This window comes from Pseudoliparis swirei, chromosome 7, assembly GCF_029220125.1.
Source record: "Pseudoliparis swirei isolate HS2019 ecotype Mariana Trench chromosome 7, NWPU_hadal_v1, whole genome shotgun sequence".
Lineage (NCBI taxonomy): Eukaryota > Metazoa > Chordata > Actinopteri > Perciformes > Liparidae > Pseudoliparis > Pseudoliparis swirei.
In genome coordinates, this window is record NC_079394.1 from 2,844,823 (window position 1) to 2,867,305 (window position 22,483).

Consider the following 22,483-nt stretch of genomic DNA (forward strand, 5'->3'; position numbering starts at 1 on the left):
ATCTGACTCCACAAAGGTCTTTTCTGCAGGGACCAGTTATTTTCTTCCCACCTTAACTGATTTCTGATACTAAGCTTATCTTCCTTCTTTTTTTTTTTGTCCTCCCGAGGACATTGTAGAGACACATTTTAATTTGCTTATCTTGAAAACAAATGCAGGTCCCGGCAACAACAACAACAACAACAAAAAACCAATCCTAAGTGAGCAAATAAGGATTCAAAAAAGAAAACTCATGACTCCAAGGCTTGTATTCATTCGTCCCTCGGTCTGTAAACACATGTAAATTTCCCTCAGATCCATCTATCAAGGGATGAAACTCTTAATATCATCTTGCGGCAAACCTATCCCCCCTCTGGGAAACGAGAGGGTTACAGTCGCGTTGCTAAGCAGCCGAGCCGCTAGCCAGCGGCGGGAGAAACGAGCCGCTCGGCGTTTCTCAATTCAAAGTACACGAGTACAGACTTGTGTTCTTTTGGAGTCTGGTCTTGGGAGTCCAGACTCCGGAGGACGGGAGGACGGGAGGAGGTCTTTCTGCGATTGGAACAGCTGCTTATTTGATGACGTCACCACATCAGCTGTTCTTGCTCCTGGGTTTACTCTAATTATTCACTGTAAATTATGTTTTACAGTCAAATAAACAATCCTAAAATGACATTCCGTGACTCAACAACAGTAGTATTTATAAAAAGTCAACTGTCAGTAGTTTATTTTCTCCTCCGCTCTTGTTTCCGGTTGCTGGTGAAATGCATTCTGGGATATCGGCTGGCCAGAGTACGCACAAGTCTCCTCTGATGCGTCCTCCGGAAAGTGGGAGGATCAAGTCACATCCGGGCGTTTTGACCGTGCTTTGCGAGAAGCGAACTTTGAATGTGAACATGTACCCGGGCTGCGACTGATGACGTTTCACGAGTCACGAGAACACCAGGAGAGGAAAGTACGCACAAGAACGCTGATTGAGAAACGCTGGCTATCTGTGAGCGCTTAGCGAGCGGGAGGAGGACCCGAGGAGGGCGGCGGCCGCGGCCTCGACCGGTCCTCCTCCTTCTGCGGCGGGTCGGGCCGGTGAGACGGAGAGAAGCGGCCGTTGAGTTTGCGCCGAGCGATCCAACTTGAAAGGAAGCCGGCCTGGCGAGGGCCTCGCCCTGGAGGCGAGCGGGAACCCGAAGCGCACGGACCCGATTTCAAGCTTCAGCGTGACCCCGACTTTGGGAACTGGCGAACCCGGAGGAGGTCAGAGGGAAACCCGGCCCTTCTGGACCCCCCCCCCCTCACCACCGCCAGACCACTTGATATGCTCACTCGCTCCCTCTCTCCAGCGTCTGTGTTGCCGATCCTCGACCGGCCCTTGAGAATGAAAGACTCCCGCTCCACTGGTTCTGCTCAGAGCCCCCATTGTGCGTCGCTCTGCTTTTGTTGGACGGCCCGAGATGGAAAGAGGGACGTGTGGTGGTGTTGATGATCAGGTATCCACTGGGATATGAAGACGGTCCCCGTGGACCAACAGGCTGCCACAGCTCTCACGCAGAAGGCCGTAGACCAAACATCTCCTCTCATGGTATTTCTTTATTTGTTAACTTTGTAACTTTCAGATCTGCATTCATGACGACGTCAGCGTAAACACCATCTTACTCCGACAGCGTTACGGTAAATACACGTATGTCGTAAACCCGACTCACGCTTCTGTCCATGTGGCTCTTTTGCTTTCAGGCACCGAGCGCCACGAGCTGACCTCCTGGATGAGCTTCAACTCCATCTTCAGGTTCTTCGGCGAAGTCCTGGAGGCGAAAGAAGACGAGGAGGCGGTGGAGACCTCCAACATCGTCACCACGCGCAGCAGCTCTCTCAAAAACAAGCACCAAGACTTGTAGAGGACCATTCAGAATGACTGTGAACAAGAGAAGGGGGGGGGGGGCAGTTGCAAGAGATCAAAGGGGGGGAATGCCGAAGAGGAGGCGACGGTCCCAGATCCCCTCTCTGCTACTTCTGTTCTCCCTCTGTAACCTTCCTCCATCTTGTTCTCCCCGAGTGTCATCTCTCCCTTCCAGCCCTCCCTGGATGTGCGCACACACACACACACACACACACACTCACACACACACACACAGCCTTGTTGTTGTAAGACAGGAGTACGGGGTCACCGTGTATACATCACAATAACGTTTTGCATTACTTCTAGATGAGCGCAACTGTCAAAGCAATGCGAGCCTGAGTGTCGGCGCTTCCCGCTTCCCGCGGGCCGAGGCCCGGCGGCGGCCGCGGCAACAGAGATTAAGGCTGACAGCCCCCCCCCCCCCCCCCCCGGGCTTCTTATTTCTCATTTCAACCTGATCAGTGCCCATCTTCTGCTTCTATTTCTTTCTTTTTTAACACCCTTACCTACCACAAATGTGTGTGTGAACACACTCTTAACTGGAGTTGTTTTGATGACTTCTCCGCACCCGACTTAAACTGGACTTTTCTCATTAAGCTCGGTGGTTCATGGCTCTGCCCGACATTTCTGGAATTGCAGAGTTTATAATAAGAGATTTATTTTTCTCAACTTTGAGCTACATTTAAATGCAATGTCTCATACACACATGCACACTCTTTGATTTTCTTTTTCTAATATTAAGCCAATACTTGAGCTGTAAGTGTTTACTTCGAATATCTCCACCATTGATTTGCAAAACTGTGGATATAGTCCATCTCTCGGTTTATTATAAATGTATCCTTTTTTTTCAATTTGATATCCTTGAAATTGATGTCTCCAGGTGATTGAATGTGAAGAAACAAATAAAACAAACACAACCTGTGCTGAATATGGAAAATGCAGGACACTGAGCATATTTAAAATTACTTAAAGTCAAGCATCAAAATGGGTTTGAGAGATTTCTCATTTTCACAGGAGCCAGAGGTCAGCTCCCAACACTCATGAAGCCTCAATATATCGACTTACACATGTCAGGAAATCCACGATTTCAATATTATTCTAAGCCTGAATGATATTTCTTTCGATGTTGGAGAAATGTAACACATCTATGTTGTCCTCCCACCAAATGACTCTTCTTGTGCACTTAGAAGTGACAAAGTCTGCTCCCACATCATCTTCCTGTGACACAAACGGGATATATAGTTTCCCACAAGGCAGGTGGGCTTTATAAAACACTCGAGGCTTAATGGAATACATTTCTAATTTGTAAAAGTTAGTAAAAACTCAAACCGGATACTAAATCTTCTGATACTTTAGACTCATTCTCAAATATATAATTTTCTTCTTCCTAGTTGTTTTTTAACTTCAATTAGTTCATTGTTTAACTTCTACACTGTGAAGCCCCGCCCCTCCTGTCCGGTGTGTATGGTTTAAGGCTTTTGTGGATTATCTTTCCGCTGTAATGAGACATCTGTGGCTGATGGTTGCGGGCCTAATTTCCTTTTAATTCGATTCCGATCTCTCCAGGTTTCAGCAAAGAAGTTGGCTTATTATTTGATTTGATGAGTTTCGTTTCAAGATACCATTGCTCATCTTTCTGCTTTTCAGCTACAATCAGTTCATTTTTCTCTCCATAATTTGTATATTGTTGCCTTAGGAATAAACAAGACTACGCTCACTGTTTTTAATAATATCCAGCAAGCCATATGTAAATGGAACTGAAGATGTATACAAGAGTAGCCCAAATCGAAAGCACAGCCTGCAAATAAAAGGGGACTAATTTGATCAATTCTCAAAGTCTTTATATTTTGCAGATGGATATGTTATATTGGTTTAGAGAACAGGGCTGTGTGTTTTATCGCATAAGTCTTTAGATTTTTATGAAACTGCAAGTGTCCTGCCGGGTCACATATTGTTCCTATATGTTTATCCATTCTCTTTTTAACCCGTCTTGGTTTTAACCGGCTGCCTTAAAATTGTTTTAAAGTTGATTTTATTTTTGCAATTAACCTATTAAAACCTGTCGAAACCCAATAAAATGAACTTTTGCATTTTGTTTTTTTTGAAGTGGAATGTTTGTTTTGTTGATTTTTACCCCGTTTGGCTTTTCATTGCCTCGTGTGTGTTTTCTTGCACAGGTCGGTGATGTTACTGGTGCAGAACAGCGCGCATTAGGAATGTGTGGAATATATCCGAAGAGAGGCCGAGATGTGGCCCAGAGTGTAGCGGGAAGAGAAGGTCGAGCTCCGGGTGCAGAAGCACCGGAGTCATCATCTCACATGACTGGTGTGAAACCCAACCGAGGGTCGAAGAGCAGCTCGCGCTCCTGCGCCTCCCACAGCCTGAACGTGTCTTTTGTCAACGTTTATAAAACGGTTCAAACCACCAAAGTTCGCATGATGTCAGTGTTGCATTTTTTTTTTTTTTAAGTTAAGCAAAAATATATAAAAGTTTTAGAGCATTAAAAAAAAAACTTGTCCTGCAGGCTGCTGTGAAGCAGAGCGATGTGATTGGAGGTGAGTGTATCGTTAGTGAGGGAGTCACTAAGTGGGTCAAAAGGAAAACAAACTATAAACAGTAGTTCCACTCTTTTTGGTCCCCCCCTCCCTCCAACTCAGCGACGTTTTACAGCATCATTTGTTTTCACACGCTGAAACCGATCAGGTCATTAAACGCCCCCTCAATAAATCTTTAGAAATCTTTTTCCATTAACCCCTGAACAACAAGTGGAACCAGGCGAGTCCCCCTCACATCGTGTCAGGCCGCTGATTAAAGAGAGTCATTCAATCACACACACGCGCGCAACTGTCTCAGGAATGTGTTTAATACTAATGTCATATAACAATACTTTGATATTCACAAAGATACACGTATTGCAGTAGTGATCATTTTCACAGGTAAATGAAATAACCTGCCTCCGCAGGGCGACGACGCGGTGGGACCACAGAGTGACCTCCAGCGAAATGAATCAGATATTATAGATCAGGAATTATTTGATGCGTGAAGACTTATTTAATATATTCTCGTCTATTTCTATTTTAAGTTATTTTTTTGTGGCAACATAAGAAGTTGACTGAAGTAAGTTTCTTTGAGTTCTCTGTCTCCCCACTTGGCCTCCTCGCGCCTCCGGGGTGGCGGAGCCTCCTCTGGGTGGTTCCCCGAACCCAACGAGAACCTGATGCGTCTGTCTTTGTACTCTCCAGAAGTTAGCACGGCGTGTGAATGTATAATAGGTATGACTGATTTGATTATAGGTTTCCCTCTCGCTGCTATTGTCGGACAGACGGTTACAGACAGCTCCACGCGGATGCATATCCAACAGAAAATAGCATCAGCTGCGGAGCTTTAGGATGAAACCCGGCCAAATGGAGGGGGTCTGTGCGGTAATGGCACATTTTGGGGAGGAGTGAGTGGGTGGGTGGGTTGAGTAGGGCCCTTGACATGAAAAAGTTGGAGAACCCCTGTGCTGACAGAGCCTGATATTTCAATTTTTCCTTTAACAGAGTTGTTGTCACGCCATCCTCGCAGAAGATGAACTCTTTCCAAAGGAACCAGGCAAAGTTGGTATGTCACCCCTCTGACAGCCTCCCCCCTCCCCCCTCCAGCACTCCTTCAGCGGATCACTGTCAGATCACTATTTGCATAATTATATGCTCGGCTCAGAAGAGAAAAGTAACCCCACATTTTACGGGTCAACTCACTGCAACAATCGATGTTTTATCGGGTATATAAGAGAGAAATATCTTAAACAATCATGGCGGAGGAACTCTCTTTCTCTACGTCTCGCCCCCTTCTCCATCAAATCAATTCAATTACTTTATTGGCATGACTGCTTATCAGCAACAATATTTCCAAAGCAGTTTAAAAAATGTAAATCCCCCCCCCCCCCTCGCTTCAAGAAAGACCCTCTCCCTCTCACTGCGTGAGCAAATACTTTTTCATCCATTGACTGAGGGGAGAATGTCTGGCTTAAGCTTGGAGTTGCATTCAAGATTGTATCCCTTCTTCCCTTCTTCCCCTACTCTGCCCCGGCTCTCTACTGTGTTTCTACTCAGTGGAAGAGGTCTTTACTATCGGGCCTGGGTACCAGAGCACAGAACTCACTGCAGGCCGGTTTCGTTAGACATCATTACATATTCATTGACTTGCAGAGAAGCCATTTAATCCAGTGGAAACAACTCCTCTTCAATCACCTCTCCCCTTCTCTATTCTAATAAGGACTCGCAGACTCAGACCACAGAGCTCACATTTGGGGGAAAGCGCGCGTGGGCTTTCCTCTTCAGGGCCAGGAAGGGGCAGTGCACTTGCGGAGAGATGCGGTCATGGGCACAGGTGTTGCGCCTCTGAAGGGAGACAGGAATCCCCCCAAAAACGCACATATATAAATATACATATATATATATATATACATACATATACATATATATATACATACATATATATATACATATATATACATATATATATTTATTTATATATATATACATACATATATATATACATACATATATATATACATATATATACATACATATACATATATATACATATATATTTATATATATATTTATCTATATATATACATATATATATACATACATATATACATACATATATATATATACATATATATATTTATATATATATTTATATATATATATACATATTTATATATTTAATTACTATCTGTCTTATGATGTGAGTCATTTAATGTGCGAGCTGTCTATATATGCACACATGTGGGAAGACACCATGATGGAGTTTCTTAAGGTGTTTCAGCAAATCCACTCAAGAAGAGAACTTGTGCAATACTTGTTTTACGATGTCCTGACGCGGAGACACGTGACCCCACCTCCCTCTCCCTTTGCTCTCACCTGTCTTGGGGGCTCCTATGAAAAAGGGACTATCGTGTGTGTGGAAATATGCAAAGCAAATCGGCTATTCCAGCAAAAATTGCAATTCCCCTGGTTATTATAAAAAGAGCCAGGCTCACAGAGAGGTGAACAACGCACTCAGAGACCCGCAACATGACCAAGAAGCACAACTATAAACTGCAGCCCATGAACATAACACGAATATTGGCCCAGAGGGAGATTCGTGTGGTTATTCGTTGCTGTTTTCTTTTCTCGGGTTTTCTGTCTGATACTTGAACGCAGCCACTACATCAGCGGTATGGCCTGATGTGTGTGTGGTGGAGGATCTTGGCACATGAGACTCCGACTGTGGGACAGCTGTTGGCAGAGCCGGTTTACGGTGTTCAGTCCATTTGGCTTTAATGGCGCACCGCTACTCTATCCCCTCCCCGCCCCCTCAATTACACCTCCTCTGATACTCCGCTGGCCGCAGGACTCACGCAGTAAAAGCACACACACACACACACCCTCTGAAATGCAATACATTTGAAGAATGAGCTCTGACTTTTAAGATTTGGGGCTATATACTCTGATGGTTTCAGTGAAGCAGTGTTAGGCAACCATGTGATAAAGGAGGCAGGAAAGGAGGTATAGCTCATTTGGCCTAGTTTAACAGGCCACCGACGGCTTGCTGGGGGAAATTGGTCATTTTGTGTCTATGAATGGCAGCCAGGATGAAGGGGCTCTAGGTGGGCCTGTGGTCGGGCCCGTCTCCGGCTCTAACGTCACACTGGTGTCAGAAAACTTAAGAGCAATAATGTGTGTTAGCACTTTGTAATTTGTCAAATAGCGTATTGACAAATGCCAATTTTAACACATGTGTGTGTCTGTGTGTTCTCGTGTCGACGTGCACACAAATACACGTTTATTGTAATGTAATAATAATACAATGCAGGTATTTCTTCATATTCCAAATACAGAGTAGGTACAATACAGAGTTAAGGGGAGCGTGAATTTGCTTCTGCAGATCTCAGACTGACCTATTCCAAAGTTGTTTTACTGTATTTTTTTCCAATGACTTAACAGCATTCTTTTTTTAACCCATCGATTAAAATACAAAACAGAGGACCACTAATTAAAAATCATCATCATCATGATCATCAGAAATAATAAAAGGCCCTGTGCTTATGTGTGTGTTCTTAAGTTGATATTTCTAATTAAATTCCGTATCGACCGACCTTATCCACTGTACTAAAATATCACAATAGATAATATGATATTATACAATATAATTACCTCGATTTAAATGGTAAATATACTGTATAAATAAGAGTTGCATTATATGTCTTAACAGGTGAACAAATACACCAATTTAATTTAAACGAAAAACAAAATACGTTGAAGGAATTCTAACCTCCTGAATAACCTGTTATCATTTAGGACGCTTTTGGATTATATCTAAATGGATTTAATAAAAATATAATTATACGATAAAAATATCAATCGAAAATGCAAGTGGCTGTGGTTAAGAAAATAATAATTTAACGAAGATACAAAAAAATAGTCTTTATAGAATTGTATTCATATTTTTTATACTTATAAGAGTTAGTCTCACAAAGTTAAAGTGGAATTATCATCGCAAAGTGGCCCACAGTCCATTTAGTGGAGAGAAAAATGATTAATTCTCCTTCCTAAACGTCGGGTTTCTAAAACAACTCCAGAACTGTCTTTTCATCCATGAGAGAGAAAAAAGTGCTTCGTCTTGTTTTAAGCGGCCGTAATAAATTGAAAGAGCGCAACTGTCTATGAAACAATATTTTCTTGCACTCTAACAAACGAAATAATGAGGTATTTCCAGAAATCCTTTATGTACAGTCCTCCATAAATCAATATCGCATTGGAGTTGGTGAGATATCGATTAGTTGTCGGTTACACGCTGCCTTTGTCTTTGACTCATCAGCCTCATATTATATTATATTATATATATATGTATTTATTATATATAAATATATATATATATATATGTTTTCTGAAAACGTAAAAAGTTATTACATCTGACAGATTGTCAAAAGACTCAGTATTTCTGGTTTCATTTCAACCTATCCGGTAAATATAGTTTATTTAAATATAAGAAATGGTGTAACAAAATAAAAATAACTGAAGAGTTCAATGTAGACTGTGAGATGTATTCAAACAAATATTTTTTTCAGTGCACCTTCTGAGCTAAACCACGCTATTGCCCACCGCCTTCTCTCTTTTGGGCTTTAAAAAAAAAACAGAGTACAACGCGATATGAAATCCCACATTATAGATGAGTTTCATCACGTGCACGCAGCCCTCCGAGGATAAACACGGCAGCGCGTGCGGTACGAATATGAGCCAAGTTATTATTACTGTGGGAGCGGCCTTTCACTGCAGCCCGCATCCTCATTACACCCAGCCCAAAAAGAGATGGAGCTCTAAATGAAATTATTGCCATCCAATGAACTCAAATTAGCCAGGCCACACCATGACAGACAGCTCGGATAGAGAGAGAGAGAGGAGGGGGGGGGGTGCTTGGAGGAATATAGGTGGTGGTGGGTTTGCAGGTGTATGTTCTGATGTGCATTTCATGGTGCGCGAGGCCCCTGAAGTGACGTTGGCTTCATTTTGAGCCTCCGTGGTTAAGCGAGTTAAGACACGTGTGTTGTTATTAAAGGGCCTGCAGTCACCTGGCAGCCTGTTCTCTGATGCTGCCCCCCCCCCCTCATCCCAACGGCTTAGACTTTGTTCCCATCTATTTCATTTCTTTATCAGCCATTCAAATATAACGTTTGGCTGTCTGTCTCTCTCTCTCTCTCTCCCTCTCTCTCCCCCCCCCCCCCCCCCCCATCTCTTCATCCGGTTGAATAGCTTTCTTTTCTGGTCGCCGAGGTTCTCCATTGTGTTCGCTATACCTGAGTCAGCAGGGAGGATGAAAAGGAGGAGAGTTTGACGGAGGAAGGACGGGAAGGAAGGGGTAGTTTGACGTGCGGGGAGAGAGACAGAGGCGATGATAGGCGAGGAGCGGGGGCCCTGCGACCGAGTTGAGTGAATTTACCTGCTCCTCCGGTGGCGAGCTGTGCGCGCGCGCGCGCGTGCGTGTGTGTGTGTGTGTGTGTGTGTGTGTGTGTGTGTGTGTGTGTGTGTGTGTGTGTGTGTGTGTGTGTGTGTGTGTCAACCAGCGGCCAACTCTTCTTTATTGCTGTTTATCCCCGCAGCACTAGCTGTCAGTCCGGCGGTGACGGACCGGCAGCAGCTCCAATCAGCGGCTTCTCCCTCGCAGAGATCTCCTCTGATTCACTTCTGATCTTTCGCATGTGCTTTGTTTCTCATGCCATTTATTCTGGGATACATATCATGTATTTATACTGAAAAGTGCAGCTTTTCATTTTTACTATTCGAAGAGAGTCAAAATAGTTATGGCAATGTTTTATTATTTAGTATCCAACGAGAAGTTGAATCGCGACATCTCAAATATAATCAAAGATATAGAGTTGAATTATATTGTCATACATTTTCAAACTATTTTCATTGTAGAGAACTTAAAGCAAACCTTTGAATTGCAGATGCAAAAAAATCCTATTCTTTAGAAACATATTTCAGTCTAAATATAATAATACAAATAAAAAATGGACCCAATTATAATTAAAAATATGTTCTATATTCTGCAGAATCTGTAACGAATTAAATTAATTTCATGCAACTGTAGTGCAAAATAAAGTAAGTCCATAATGGCATCGGGTTTGATGTGAACATTTATAATAGTGTTTATTTATTTATTTTCCGGATCAAAAAGATAAACATAAAACAATATTCTTTGACAAGATGAACTGTTTGCTTAAACTAACCGTGGAACTTGTATATATATATATATATATATATATATATATATATATATATATATATATATTGCATATATATTTACAGCATTAACATTTCACTTTAATACAATTTACAAACAAATGATAAACCTAAACTTCCCACCTTCAATAAGTGTATGGATTTTTATTATAACCCGAGATGTCTTGAAGTGGCTCACACACAGATGAAAACTGTCAAATCAATCAGCGAGCACAAGAACTTGAAGTGCATGAAACATATTTATAAAAGCACGATATCCAGCAGCAGCTGCCCGAGTTTCATGCAGAGCTCGCCGAACAACAGTGGACCTAAAGCTCTATATTTCACTTAGAGCCTTCAGTGGGATCGGTGCTTATCTCGCCAACACAGCGCCGCTGACCTGCAGGCTGCAGCATCAGAGGTGTGTGTTTGTGTGGAGGTGTTGACCTGTCAGGGGGGACTTGTTAGGACTTTAACTCCAACTGCTGGCGGTCTCCAGACATCCGGGGGTGGCATCGATTTGAAACTTGTCCTGTCTAATTTGATGATAACATCCAGCCTGCCCCTCCGCAGCACCATGGACAGCGCACTGTCTTGACCTTGCCTTGCTATCAAATTACTCCACGGTGGGAGCCCAGCACCAACTTTACTATAGGCTGAGAGAGAGGGAGAGAGAGGGAGAGAGAGAGAGAGAGAAATATGTCTGCTTCTTTTACCAGACACATCTCCTCTGAAACCATGCAGTTCATACATTCTGTAAAACAAGAAGAAGTTGGGTTCATATTGGCTGCTGCGACAGACCGCCTATGTAAACAATACTCAGTCATGACACAAAGACGTATTGTATGTGTTGCATCCTTAGAGGACATGTCCGTCCTCGTATGCCTTCCTCTAGTTGTTTACCACCTAATTGAAGTGGATTTCAAACTGTCCATGAGTCTGGTGATACAGAAACTGAGGATCACCTATCGTTAAATAAACGTTTTGAAGTAGCAGGTAATATACTTCATTATAAAAACACTCGTATACTAAAAGGACCATTACTGCATTGGAAATATCATATAAGTAAACGTACACAAGTAAAACGCACTAAAAGTATCAAGTGAGTGAGTGTTAACCGCATCATGACGGCTGACACACACGTGAGCTGTATTTTATATTATTTATGGAGCTCATGCTTTAACTATTTAAGGTTCGTTATTTTTTTCACAACATAAACAACAAAATCAAATGTAATATAAAATCCTAATTTGCTAACTCGTTACTTCAACTGGGAAGTAAATGAAAAGTGAAACAGTTCTCTTATTCCACCACTATATGCGATTTCCTCAAGAGTAATAAAAAAAAACGAGTTTATGCTTCAAATTCATCCAGAACACTTTGCAGGTTGAAGGTGCATCTGACACGTGAAGCAGATTGAAACCATCCGGCCACGTCCACAGATTATAAAAAGTAATCTCACTACTCCACCAGTTTCAGGGAGAAATATCAGTTTTCCATGCACCAGTCAGGCTCGAAGTCCAACCCAACAGAATCTGTACAGTACGTGGACGTCTGCTGAGTAACACGTGTCAATAGATGCTCAGCAAAAAGAGAACGAAGCGATTTATATTCAACAAATGTTCTCAGAGTACAGTTACATATACACGCTATCAGCTGCAGCACTATACTTTGGTAACAAGTTGATTTGGGAACCAGAATATCTAAAGTTTGAGAAAAAGCCCAAGGCACTGACGGGAGGGGGATTTACTGGTGGAGAAAGAGAGGCTGTTTGATGGAGCTCTGCAGCTTTGAGACAGCTTGTTAATTAAAACCCCCAGAGACGCGGCTCTGCAGCCACCGTCCATATCAGAGCACCGCTAACTATCCTGACAGCGAGTTACTTAACAAGCACGCGCCTCAATCCGGTGCCGTTTTTATCACAGGCAAGCAGTGAGATATTGTAATTCGTTAAAATCCCACTGTGGCGGTGAAATATCTTGTTTTCTACTTAAGAAATTATGACAACCCTTCGTAGTCTCTGTCATTTCATGGATGGAGCCCAAATGGCTGCTTATGCCTCCAAATCCGCACGCCATGCGTAAATGTGGCAAATTCGATTAAGGACGGAAATAAAGATATGTCAACAAAAATGAGTGAATTAGGAGACATAGGTTGGGTGGAATTAAATGCTTTGCTTTATATTCTGGCGTTGGAATGATTTCCAAAATCCAAATAGCTTGCGATTTCAGACACACACAGGCCTCGGTGCAGATACAAAGAGGCAACATGAAGTCAAAACAAAGAGGCTACTGTGGATTTTTTATGGTGAATACGTTTTCTGATCAATTTCAATCGAGGTCATATAGTCTTTGTCCCAATGCATTATTCCGCCTTAATTGAACCCGCAATCCGCCCTTTGCCTGCGGGATCTATGAGCAATTTCAATTCTATATGCATGTGTGAGATGATGGCTTGTTAAGTCGGAGGGAAACAAATACCGAGAGAGCCTTACTCAAATCCTCAAAATGTATGACGGGGTCATGCCCATTGTTCGAAATAAATAAATAATTGAAATGCTGCTTCCCTCTTTCCCCCCTCCCGCTAACGTGTAAGCAAAGTGTCGGCCAGCTCCAGAGGAGGCGAGGCGGGACTCTGTCTGGGTCTTCTGATGGGGGGCTGCAGGTGGATCAGACCCGAGTACAGTATGCAGGCGAACCTGCTGCGCCACACCACCCAGGAGGAAGTGTGACTGTGTGTGTGTGTGGGTCTGTGTGTGTGTGTGGGTCTGTGTGTGTGTGTGTGTGTGTGTGTGTGTGTGTGTGTGTGTGTGTGTGTGTGTGTGTGTGTGTGTGTGTGTGCTGGAGGGGGTGACTAGGACGAATGGGTATAATACAGCTCAATCAACAATGAAACCGTGCCTAGAGAGACTTTCTTTAAACTGAAAGGTCCCAGTAAGATTCACATCCCGAAAAGTGTGTGCCCAAAAGTTTCTTGTTTCATGTCTTTCGAGCACCTCCTGTCAGTGTGAGCACTTCACATAATACAATTAAAATAATGCATCCTCCTCAACTACACTATTTACCGATAGCTCCTCGAAAAATAACCAACGTTTAATTCCCATAAAATATTTCATAACATGACATAACATTATGTGCTACTGGAGTTTCCGTTTTCTATTTCAAAGTCTTCCCTAGGAATAATCTGAGCCACAATGAGGGGGGAAAGAAGCCAAAACCACGTCAACATCCCACAGGCTGAACTTGCACTGTGTGTTTATCTTCAGCCACACAAGAGGACATTCATCCAGTGATCTATTGTCAAATTAAAACATGATTTAAAGACACGTGTGGTTGTTGGTGACGTACAACACAACTACAATTTAAACAACACGTTATTTTAAGAATAAAAAAATGTCCTATACAAACCCCCGCATCTTTCAATAATTTAGGCTACGCCAGGTTATTATTTCAATTTACATCACAAAAGTCAACCGAAAAGATCCCTCGATTAAAAATAAATACAACGCACTTTTCACTGCAGAAGGTTCGTGTGTGAGTAAAGTGTGTGTTTCTTTGTCACGCCGGGAGGTTCCTGCACCTGATGTGTGTGTGGCTGGTCTGGGGCCACGGCGCGTTTTAAGACAGCTGTAAAAGGCTCTCCGCGTCTCCAACACATTCATCAACGTCAGACACCGACAAGCCGCTATTTAGTGAATGTGTAACTGCAGCAGTATATCTCAGGGCAGAGTGAGCCACTCAGCACACAATACAATGGACCCTTTTTTCCTCTTTGGCTGCAACCAATCTGAAATAGATCATAAACTCGGGCCGATAATCGTTGGATTCGTAAAAATAATATAACAAGTTTCTGAAGGTGAATTCTCTTTTTTTTCTTTTGTTGTTCACCCGAATAATACGTTGTTTGTGCATTATACTCGACCTGAAGCAGCCTTCCCCAGATACATTGCGTCAGTATCATTCAAAAGATGTTCTTCTTGCTATACAATTCTGCTGTATTGATTGTGTAATCAAACTTAATTCTCTGTCTTTACTGAAATTAATAAGACATTATTTATTTGAACACAATTAAAGTCCTTTTATTCATTTCAACATAATTTAAATTTGAATTCGTGCATATATTCTGCAACGTTACATTAAACAAACAATTAATTATCTAAAGCTTAAAGAGTGTGCGACAGTCGGTTTTTATCAGCTTACGTTACAATTTAAATGCTTTGCTGATCGCTGGTTTTAATCGATGTGATTCCACAGCTTAACTAAACCAACAACATTGTCAGTCGCCATAGGATATTGCAATTATAAAAATCCTCGATTACACTACAGCGCACAGACGCTGCAGCGGTTTGCACCAGAGTCGTTTTGCAGCGGTTAAAAAATGTCCCGGAAAAAGCTCCTCTGTGTGCACGCTGAGAGAGAGAGAGAGAGAGAGAGAGAGAGAGAGAGAGAGAGAGAGAGAGAGAGAGAGAGAGGGTATGAGGCGGCTCTTGTGTCAGAGGGTCCCACAACGTAGAGCGCCATCTAGCAAACAAAGGTAGAAACAATAACAGCTTACTGCATGGCTCTGAGACGGAGAGGCTGTCTTTACGCACACATGCATGGCGCAGAGGGACGCCACAACAAAGCGCCGCGGTTTAGCGCCCTCAAACACTTCAAACTCCGTGGACTCCAGTCCTGCGGTGCACCACGCTATGTGGAAGATCTCCGGTTGCACAAGGTTAACATACGAGCCACACAAACATCGATGAAATAGATGTATCGTTATACGTCGGCTGCTTTTTATTTCCCTTTTCCACCGGATTCAACTTTAATGATCATCCGAGGGGTTAGGATGGCAACACCACCAGATCAGTGGTCAAGATGAACATGGGAGAAGTTTTAATGTCAAAGTGGGTGAGGGAGGGGAAGGGCGGCAGGTGACCCCCCCCCCCCCCCCCCTTGACAAAATCAATATACTATCACTTTCAAGCTCCATCATCACAGCGTTATACTGGGGATGTGTAAGTGTACCAGCAAACGATACAACTTCACACACACACACACACACACACACACACACACACACACACACACACATATATATATTTATATATATATATATATATATCTTCTGAGTGGTGTTGTTTTGACCGACAACAACAACAACAACAAAAAGACAGAACTCAGCCTTCTTCCCTGTAACGTCGTTGCTGTTAACGATGTGCAATAGCAGCAATATAGCAGTTATAGCCATGCAGTACAAGCACGAGGCTAATAATGATGAGTTATAATAATAACAGTGATAAAAGCCTGGTCGCGAGTGCAGAGGCGCAAGCTTAGTGCCGCAATCAATGCGCAGCTATATATCTAAAGGGATGGAGCTGCTTTCTCCAGCCGGCGGATTCCTCCTGTTGTTGTTCATCTTGGTCCATTGTAACCAAACAGTTCACTAATATCATAGTGTGGTCATCAATAGGTGCTGTGACATGACACGCTTGTATAATTCTAGATAATGTAATGAGGAAATACATTAAATAATATTATTTATTTTTTTGGTAAGTATAGAATAAATCTGCATGTACACGTTTAAAACACTTACACGTGACATTGAAGTGTATAATAAAGACAACGTGTGAGTGGGTCGACGGCTTGAGACATGATATATGAGCCGAGGTGTCATGGCAACATTTCTCATATTCGTTTTCTTGTCATTTGCCCCTCGACAACCAGTCATTTGTGACAATTGACACCCGGTTAACGCGTCAGCAGCGCGGTGTCTGCCGGAGAGCTGAGACTGGGCTCACCTCACAGGCCGGTGATACCTTAGAAATAATGATAATAACATTGTGACTCCTTCCACTGAAATACACCTCACCTAATTGTATTTTATACATAATGATGAAGCGTGTGTGTGTGTGTGTGTGTGTGTGTGTGTGTGTGTGTGTGTGTGTGGACGCTCACGGTGCATGGTGTGCCCTCGAAATAAATGGAGGTATATGCACGGCAGGAGAGTGCATTAATTGATTTATTAATAGGAAATTACATTATATTACGTTTTCTGACAATATGTGATCTTGTTTTCATAATCTACTATTCTGTGGTGATATTTTTCGTCTTTGGGGATTTATTACATAAATAAATATCAAATCCAAATTTCATGTGAAATAAGATTATTCTTATTTAAATAAATATAACAAATATTTCTAATTATACTGCCTATTTTTCTAAAAACATACATGGCGTTATCTTACTATATTCATACTTTTTTCCCTTTTCCGTTTTTTCTTTTCTCATTCGAAGTGAATCCTTGAAATTCTGCACTTGTACCAACATTGGATAGTCGCCTTGTAATCAGAAAATTACAGGCTTGCTCATGGCGTAGCCCTATTTTGGTACAATAAAGAGTCTTTTCATAAATGTTTTCTATCTCTCCAGCATCACGGCGCTGTACACAACCCCGCGAGATTACTTCTGACAACCGCACTGGCGTCCTTATTGAAAATAATCCAGCATGTTACTTTCCCAAATCAGAGGGAACAACTCCAAGGAGAACGTTGGAAACTCTTCCTTTTTGTACACCTCGGTGATCCACCCTGTCGTCCGCATGTTTTATTTTCTGCTGCATGTTCTGCAGGTCGTGCCATATCCTGAGACCCCACCCTCCTCACCCACCGCCTGCACGGAGAGGGGAGAGTGAAGATGTGACGGGGCGTATTTGAAGTATGACGAGCTTTGTGGTCCAGTCCTTTTCATTCCCTTGCCTCAAATATACGCCCGCTTTCAAATAAGCCTCTTTGGCAATTCCAAGCCCCCCCCCTCCCTCCCTCCCTCTCTCTCTCTCCCACCCCTCCTCAACACACACACACCCCCTGCCACCTTGACATGAATGGGCGAGTGACCTTTAGGGCCGCGTCCACTCTGCGGTCCAGTTTTATCCAAATAAGCCTTCTTCCCCCACCCTGCTTCATACGATGCCAGCAATTCTTTACTGATATCATCAGCGGATGCAAATGAATTTGGACGGGGTGGGGGGTGCAGCAGTGTGTGTGTGTGTGTGTGTGTTGGGGGGGGGGGGGGGGGGTAGGTGGCGTAGTCATGGACAAAATACCACACTGGCTGCAGAATGCTGCGTGTGGAGTGATGGGAATATTGAATACCTCGCCACCAGAACCATACCCAAATTCAATAGTGCAGAAAAAAATTCACATTCCTATTCCAGAAATATTGGTTGTGAAATACCACAGAAGAAAAAAGAAAAAAAATCGCCATTTAAATGAGATGCGTTTATTTCTGCATAGCCTTTGAAGAGAAGAGAGGGGTCGTGTCACTCAAAAGGACAGGGCCACTCCGTTTTACCCCCCCCCCACCCCCACCCCTCCACCCCCATCTTCTTTTTGCTTTCCCCTCTCCCCCTTTTTTTTCTCCCTCGCTCCTATCCCGACCCCCACTCACTATTTTCCCGCACGCGCGCTCGCGCTTACGCGCGCTCATTTTTGACTATAGCACGCTGGCTTTGGGGGCGACACATGCAGGCTAGATTAGAGCTTTGCTCATTTAACAAGGGAGAAGAGGCACTTCTATAATCACAGCGGCGGTATGTGGGGCCACAAAGAGTCTGCAACCGCAGGGCGACGTGTCTTCTGCAGAGCGGTCCGAGCCGTGGGCAGGCAGAGCGATGCTCCGACGTATTACTAGGATCACAACACATGGTTATAGTGCGTGAAGAGGTTATTAACCCACAGAGCGCAGCAGAAGACCACTTCTAGATCTCCAAACAGCGCAACCCTGGCATTGCCTGACTTAAGACACGTTAACAGGAGCAGCACACAGAGCGACTGTTCAAGTGTGTTGTAGTATATGCACAGAGAGAGCTACGCGTCCCTTGTTGACGATTTAGAGTGCGTTTCTGCACGGCTGCTGGCACCCCTCTCTTCCTTAAGCACAGCGGTGTTACGGACGTACACGTTTGATGGATGGTGCTGAGTAAGATGGAAAAAAGACATGTATTTATCAACATGCCGCATGTCCTCTGAGGTGGTGAAGAGAGGGAGAGAGAGAGAGAGAAAGAGAGAGAGAGACCATGGTGACTAAAGGAAGTCAATAAAAAACCTTACTACTGTAAGCAGCGGTTCCCCGTGGCAAAGATGAAAAATACCCTTCAATGCATCGCTTCAGTCAATCATGATCGACCTCAGCCTCTCTGAGCCACATGTAAACACAGATAAAGAATACAAACTTTGACAGTGAAACAACCTATATCACAACAGTGATATAGATAGAGCGATGGATATATATTTAGCAAGATGGATAGATAGAAAACAATGTCTTTCTGTCCACTATTGGACGTTCTGCAGCTTCACGTCCCTGTAAACTAATCCCATTTGTTTATGATTCGATTTTTTTCTGCTATTTTCGGACAACACTTGTATGAGTTTCTGTTCAAACGCGCTAAGAAAATAAAAACTACATTTATTCTACTGCGGACACGCAGCTTTTATCACGTCACAGTAGACCTCCATATAGTCATCAAATATAAACCAAATGAGTCTATTAAGCAAATCCTTGGCAAATTGCATTCACGTGTGTATAGTGGAGTGGTTTGATACCTGCTAAAAACCTTGCCAATTCATTGTCATAATATAGCAAAGGACTACAGAGGGTAAAGGCTCAGTGGATTATATCTTTATTCTGCTTGAGTGACTGGCTGAAAAAACTCACCGGCTATACAACAAAGATTGGTCAGACATGAATGCAGCCCTGTGTGTTTTGTCTTCATAACATATTAATCCATCAAACCATGAAGTGTGGACATTTACTTTTTTTAAACTTGAGACTAAACTTCACAGCAGTTTAAAAGGAAACGTCGCATGCGCAGAACGCAGAGGCCCAGACCCGTTTGTTTGTTTTACCCTTTCTGAATTTAGCATAAAATACAGCAGAAATGAGTCGTTAATACATTCTTAACGTTGATGTAATTGCAACACAATGCTGCTGAGTAAAAACGGAGGAGCCCGGTGACTGCGGCGGCAGCGTCACGCGCCATCTGGAGAGGATTAGAAAGCCGTAAATATGAGCGCAGCGCGCGGCGTTATCAGGTAGCCCGGCCGCGCTGCCCGGCCTCCCATATGTTGACATAATCAGACTGTTGGGATGTCTATTAAAACGTATCTGAATTTATTAAATGAACACAGTAATTAAATTCGGTTTGTTTGCTCAGATCTCCCAATGACTCCCAGAGTCGGTCTGTTTACATTTGGAGTGGAGAGGGTGGATTATTATGGGATGAAATGCTACAGGGACTCATGGGACGCTATTGCCACGAGCAACAGGTTAACTGGCTTCAACTCCAACTTCCCCCTCAATTTAATTAACTTAACAGCTCATTATTATACGCGCCGGCATTAGTTATTGGTCACTTTGTCTTTTATCCTGGCATCACATGCCGCTGAGAACTTGACAGAATGAATTAGAAGTTCCCCTTGAGCTGCAAACGCTCTGTTGTAACGCTCAGTCACACTTTTCAGTTTTAAAACCAAGCATTTCCTTTCAGACCATCCGGTGTGTTTTATAGGTAGCAAGATTTATTAAGTATTTAATTGTTATATTATTATATTTGCACACACGCGCGTATACGTAAACCTCCATTCTTAAACATGGCTCCATACTGTGCATATAGAGCTGAGACCAAACTTCCTCTTTGAAGTTTAATGCCACGTGCTGAATAATTCCTTAGTGATGACAAGCACCGACACATGCATATACGAACACACACACAACATGGTGTTGCATGGACACATGTCCATCCTCTTTCTCTTTTTACGTTTATATCCCTCCTCCCCTTTCTCTCATATACTTCTCTCTCTCTCTCTTTCTCTCTCTCTCTTTCTCTCTCTCTCTCTCTCTTTCTCACTCACTCCCCTGGCTTTATCCGTTTCAGTCCGGGGAACACACAAGAACACTGTGTAAAAGACACACACACACATGGAGGAAAGAGTAGAGAAGGAAAGACAAGAGGGAGTGAGAGAGAGAGAGAGAAAAAAAGAAAGAAAGAAAGAGATGAGTCAAAATGAGCCTTACTTTCTTTCTTTTCCTGCGGTGAATCTTCGTCCATCCGTCGTTGACAGAGTATGACTTCATCCAGCCACTTCTTCCCCATGTGCTAAAAAGTCTGTTGTCGTGCGCTTTAATTAATATATTTCTGGGCTGTGTCCTGAACCAAGAAGCTTTAGAGAGGGAAGAGGAGTGCAGATTGAGACATATTGAGCCCGCTTTAAAAGGATCATTTCATCATGTGGGAGGTTGGGACACACAAAGTTTGGACCCGTGACTGGCATTCCGGAGAGACATGCATATTTTAAAACAACAAAGCAAGACAGAGACCGGGGGCCCCGGGGTGGGAGGGGAGAAAACTGGGAAAGAAGTTACTATCAGATGAACAGCTGTCATTGTTGGGCAAGACTTTAATGCTTATTAAGATATAGTCATCTGAAAAAAAGGCGCTTGTCCAAATAATGTCACTGCATTACTCATTTAAAATCTTTAAAGTTTAAATTGTATTCATATACTCATTTGTTTTACTTTCTAAAATAGTGTGATTGCGAAACATTTATATAATATAGAACTAAACTTTGTTTGTGTGTTTTGCTCTAAAAGCGTTATTTAATCAGTTGTTATGTCATGTTGGAGTTAGTGTAGTGAACTGGTGGACACAAGTATCAAAGTTAAAATGTATTTTTCAAAGTGACCCTGATAGCGTCCTAAACTAAGTACATATTGACTATACAATTGAACTCGAATTTCTATTGTTATGATTATTATTTACCTTCACATAATGAACATAGTGGGTGTACATAAAAAAAAAATCCTAAAACAACTAAATACTAGCCGTTGAGGTTGCAATTTAAATCCTCCCCCTTGTCTCTGTTGCCACGCTGGTATATCTCTTCCAGGTGAAGCGAGAGTTAGCGCTGTCACTCCTGCACTCCTTTTATACCACGTCGCCCCCCTCTTGTTCTCTGCTTTACTGGAAGGGTTTTCTCTCTCGTGCACGCGGGGTCCATTCGTGCAAAAGAGGGTGGAGAAGGCATAAATAAAAATGTGTTGGCTGTGACGAGAGATCTGTCCGCTGGAAATGAAGGGCCAGGGGAAGAAGACAAAGGGGTGGAAAGCATGCAGTGGCGCTGGATATCTCTGTTAGTTGTCAGCGTTTAGTCCATGGCTGTGGAATGCTAATGAGTGAGCTCTCTCTCTCTCTCCTTTTCTCGCTCGTTTTCTCTCTCTCTTTCTAAGGCCCCCCTCCTCCTGTCTACCCCCCCCCCCTTCACACACACACGCGCGCACACACACAGACACTCTCTCCCTCTCAGGGAGAAAAGCGGATCGATAGCTGACCCGATGGTTTTGGCCGATGCTTTATTTATCTGACCAGGCAATGATATGATCAGCCTTGAACGTTATATACAGCAAACGTCTTCCTAAATCAACACAAAGGGATCCGCTTACACAGCAATCCGGGCTTTTTTTTCTCACCACCACCTCTCTCTCACTCTCTCCCTCGACCAGTAGCGCGCGCACACACGCTTACTTTCGCTGGTAGATACACGCTTTTACGCACGGACATGCAAACGAACGCGCCCGCACACACACACACACACACACACACACACACACACACACACACAGGAAGACCTCACACATATTAACTCCCTACCATCGCCTGTACACAATTTAGACAATCACGACGAACTTACGTGCGCGCCCACACACACACACACACGCAACCCCACACACACAGGCGCATGGAGGCGTCCCCGGGAGGCGTCTCCTTATGTTACATTCACAACTTGGGATATTTTATACCCCGTAGTGCTGGATTTGAACCA

General features: G+C 43.2%; 1 protein-coding gene and 1 long non-coding RNA gene across 9 annotated transcripts in view; one reads left to right on the forward strand and one right to left on the reverse strand.

Moving 5' to 3' along the window:
• fam172a (family with sequence similarity 172 member A) overlaps positions 1-22,483 on the forward strand; it is a 230,204-nt gene that overhangs the window by 187,470 nt on the left and 20,251 nt on the right. Inside the window, exon 11 of one of the 8 annotated variants that reach the window (XM_056417922.1) lies at positions 1,708-3,965. The exons of the other annotated variants lie outside the window; for them this stretch is intronic. Within the exon in view, the coding sequence (XP_056273897.1) occupies positions 1,708-1,868 (161 nt within the window). The 3' untranslated portion in view covers positions 1,869-3,965. Of the gene's footprint in view, positions 1-1,707; positions 3,966-22,483 lie in introns of those variants that run through there. 8 annotated transcript variants of the gene reach the window in all.
• Positions 1,813-21,562, reverse strand: LOC130196065 (uncharacterized). The gene is made up of 3 exons (XR_008832181.1): positions 21,424-21,562; positions 20,679-20,824; positions 1,813-1,885 (listed from the first exon to the last, which is right to left on the reverse strand). It is a non-coding gene; the product is annotated as an uncharacterized LOC130196065 (long non-coding RNA).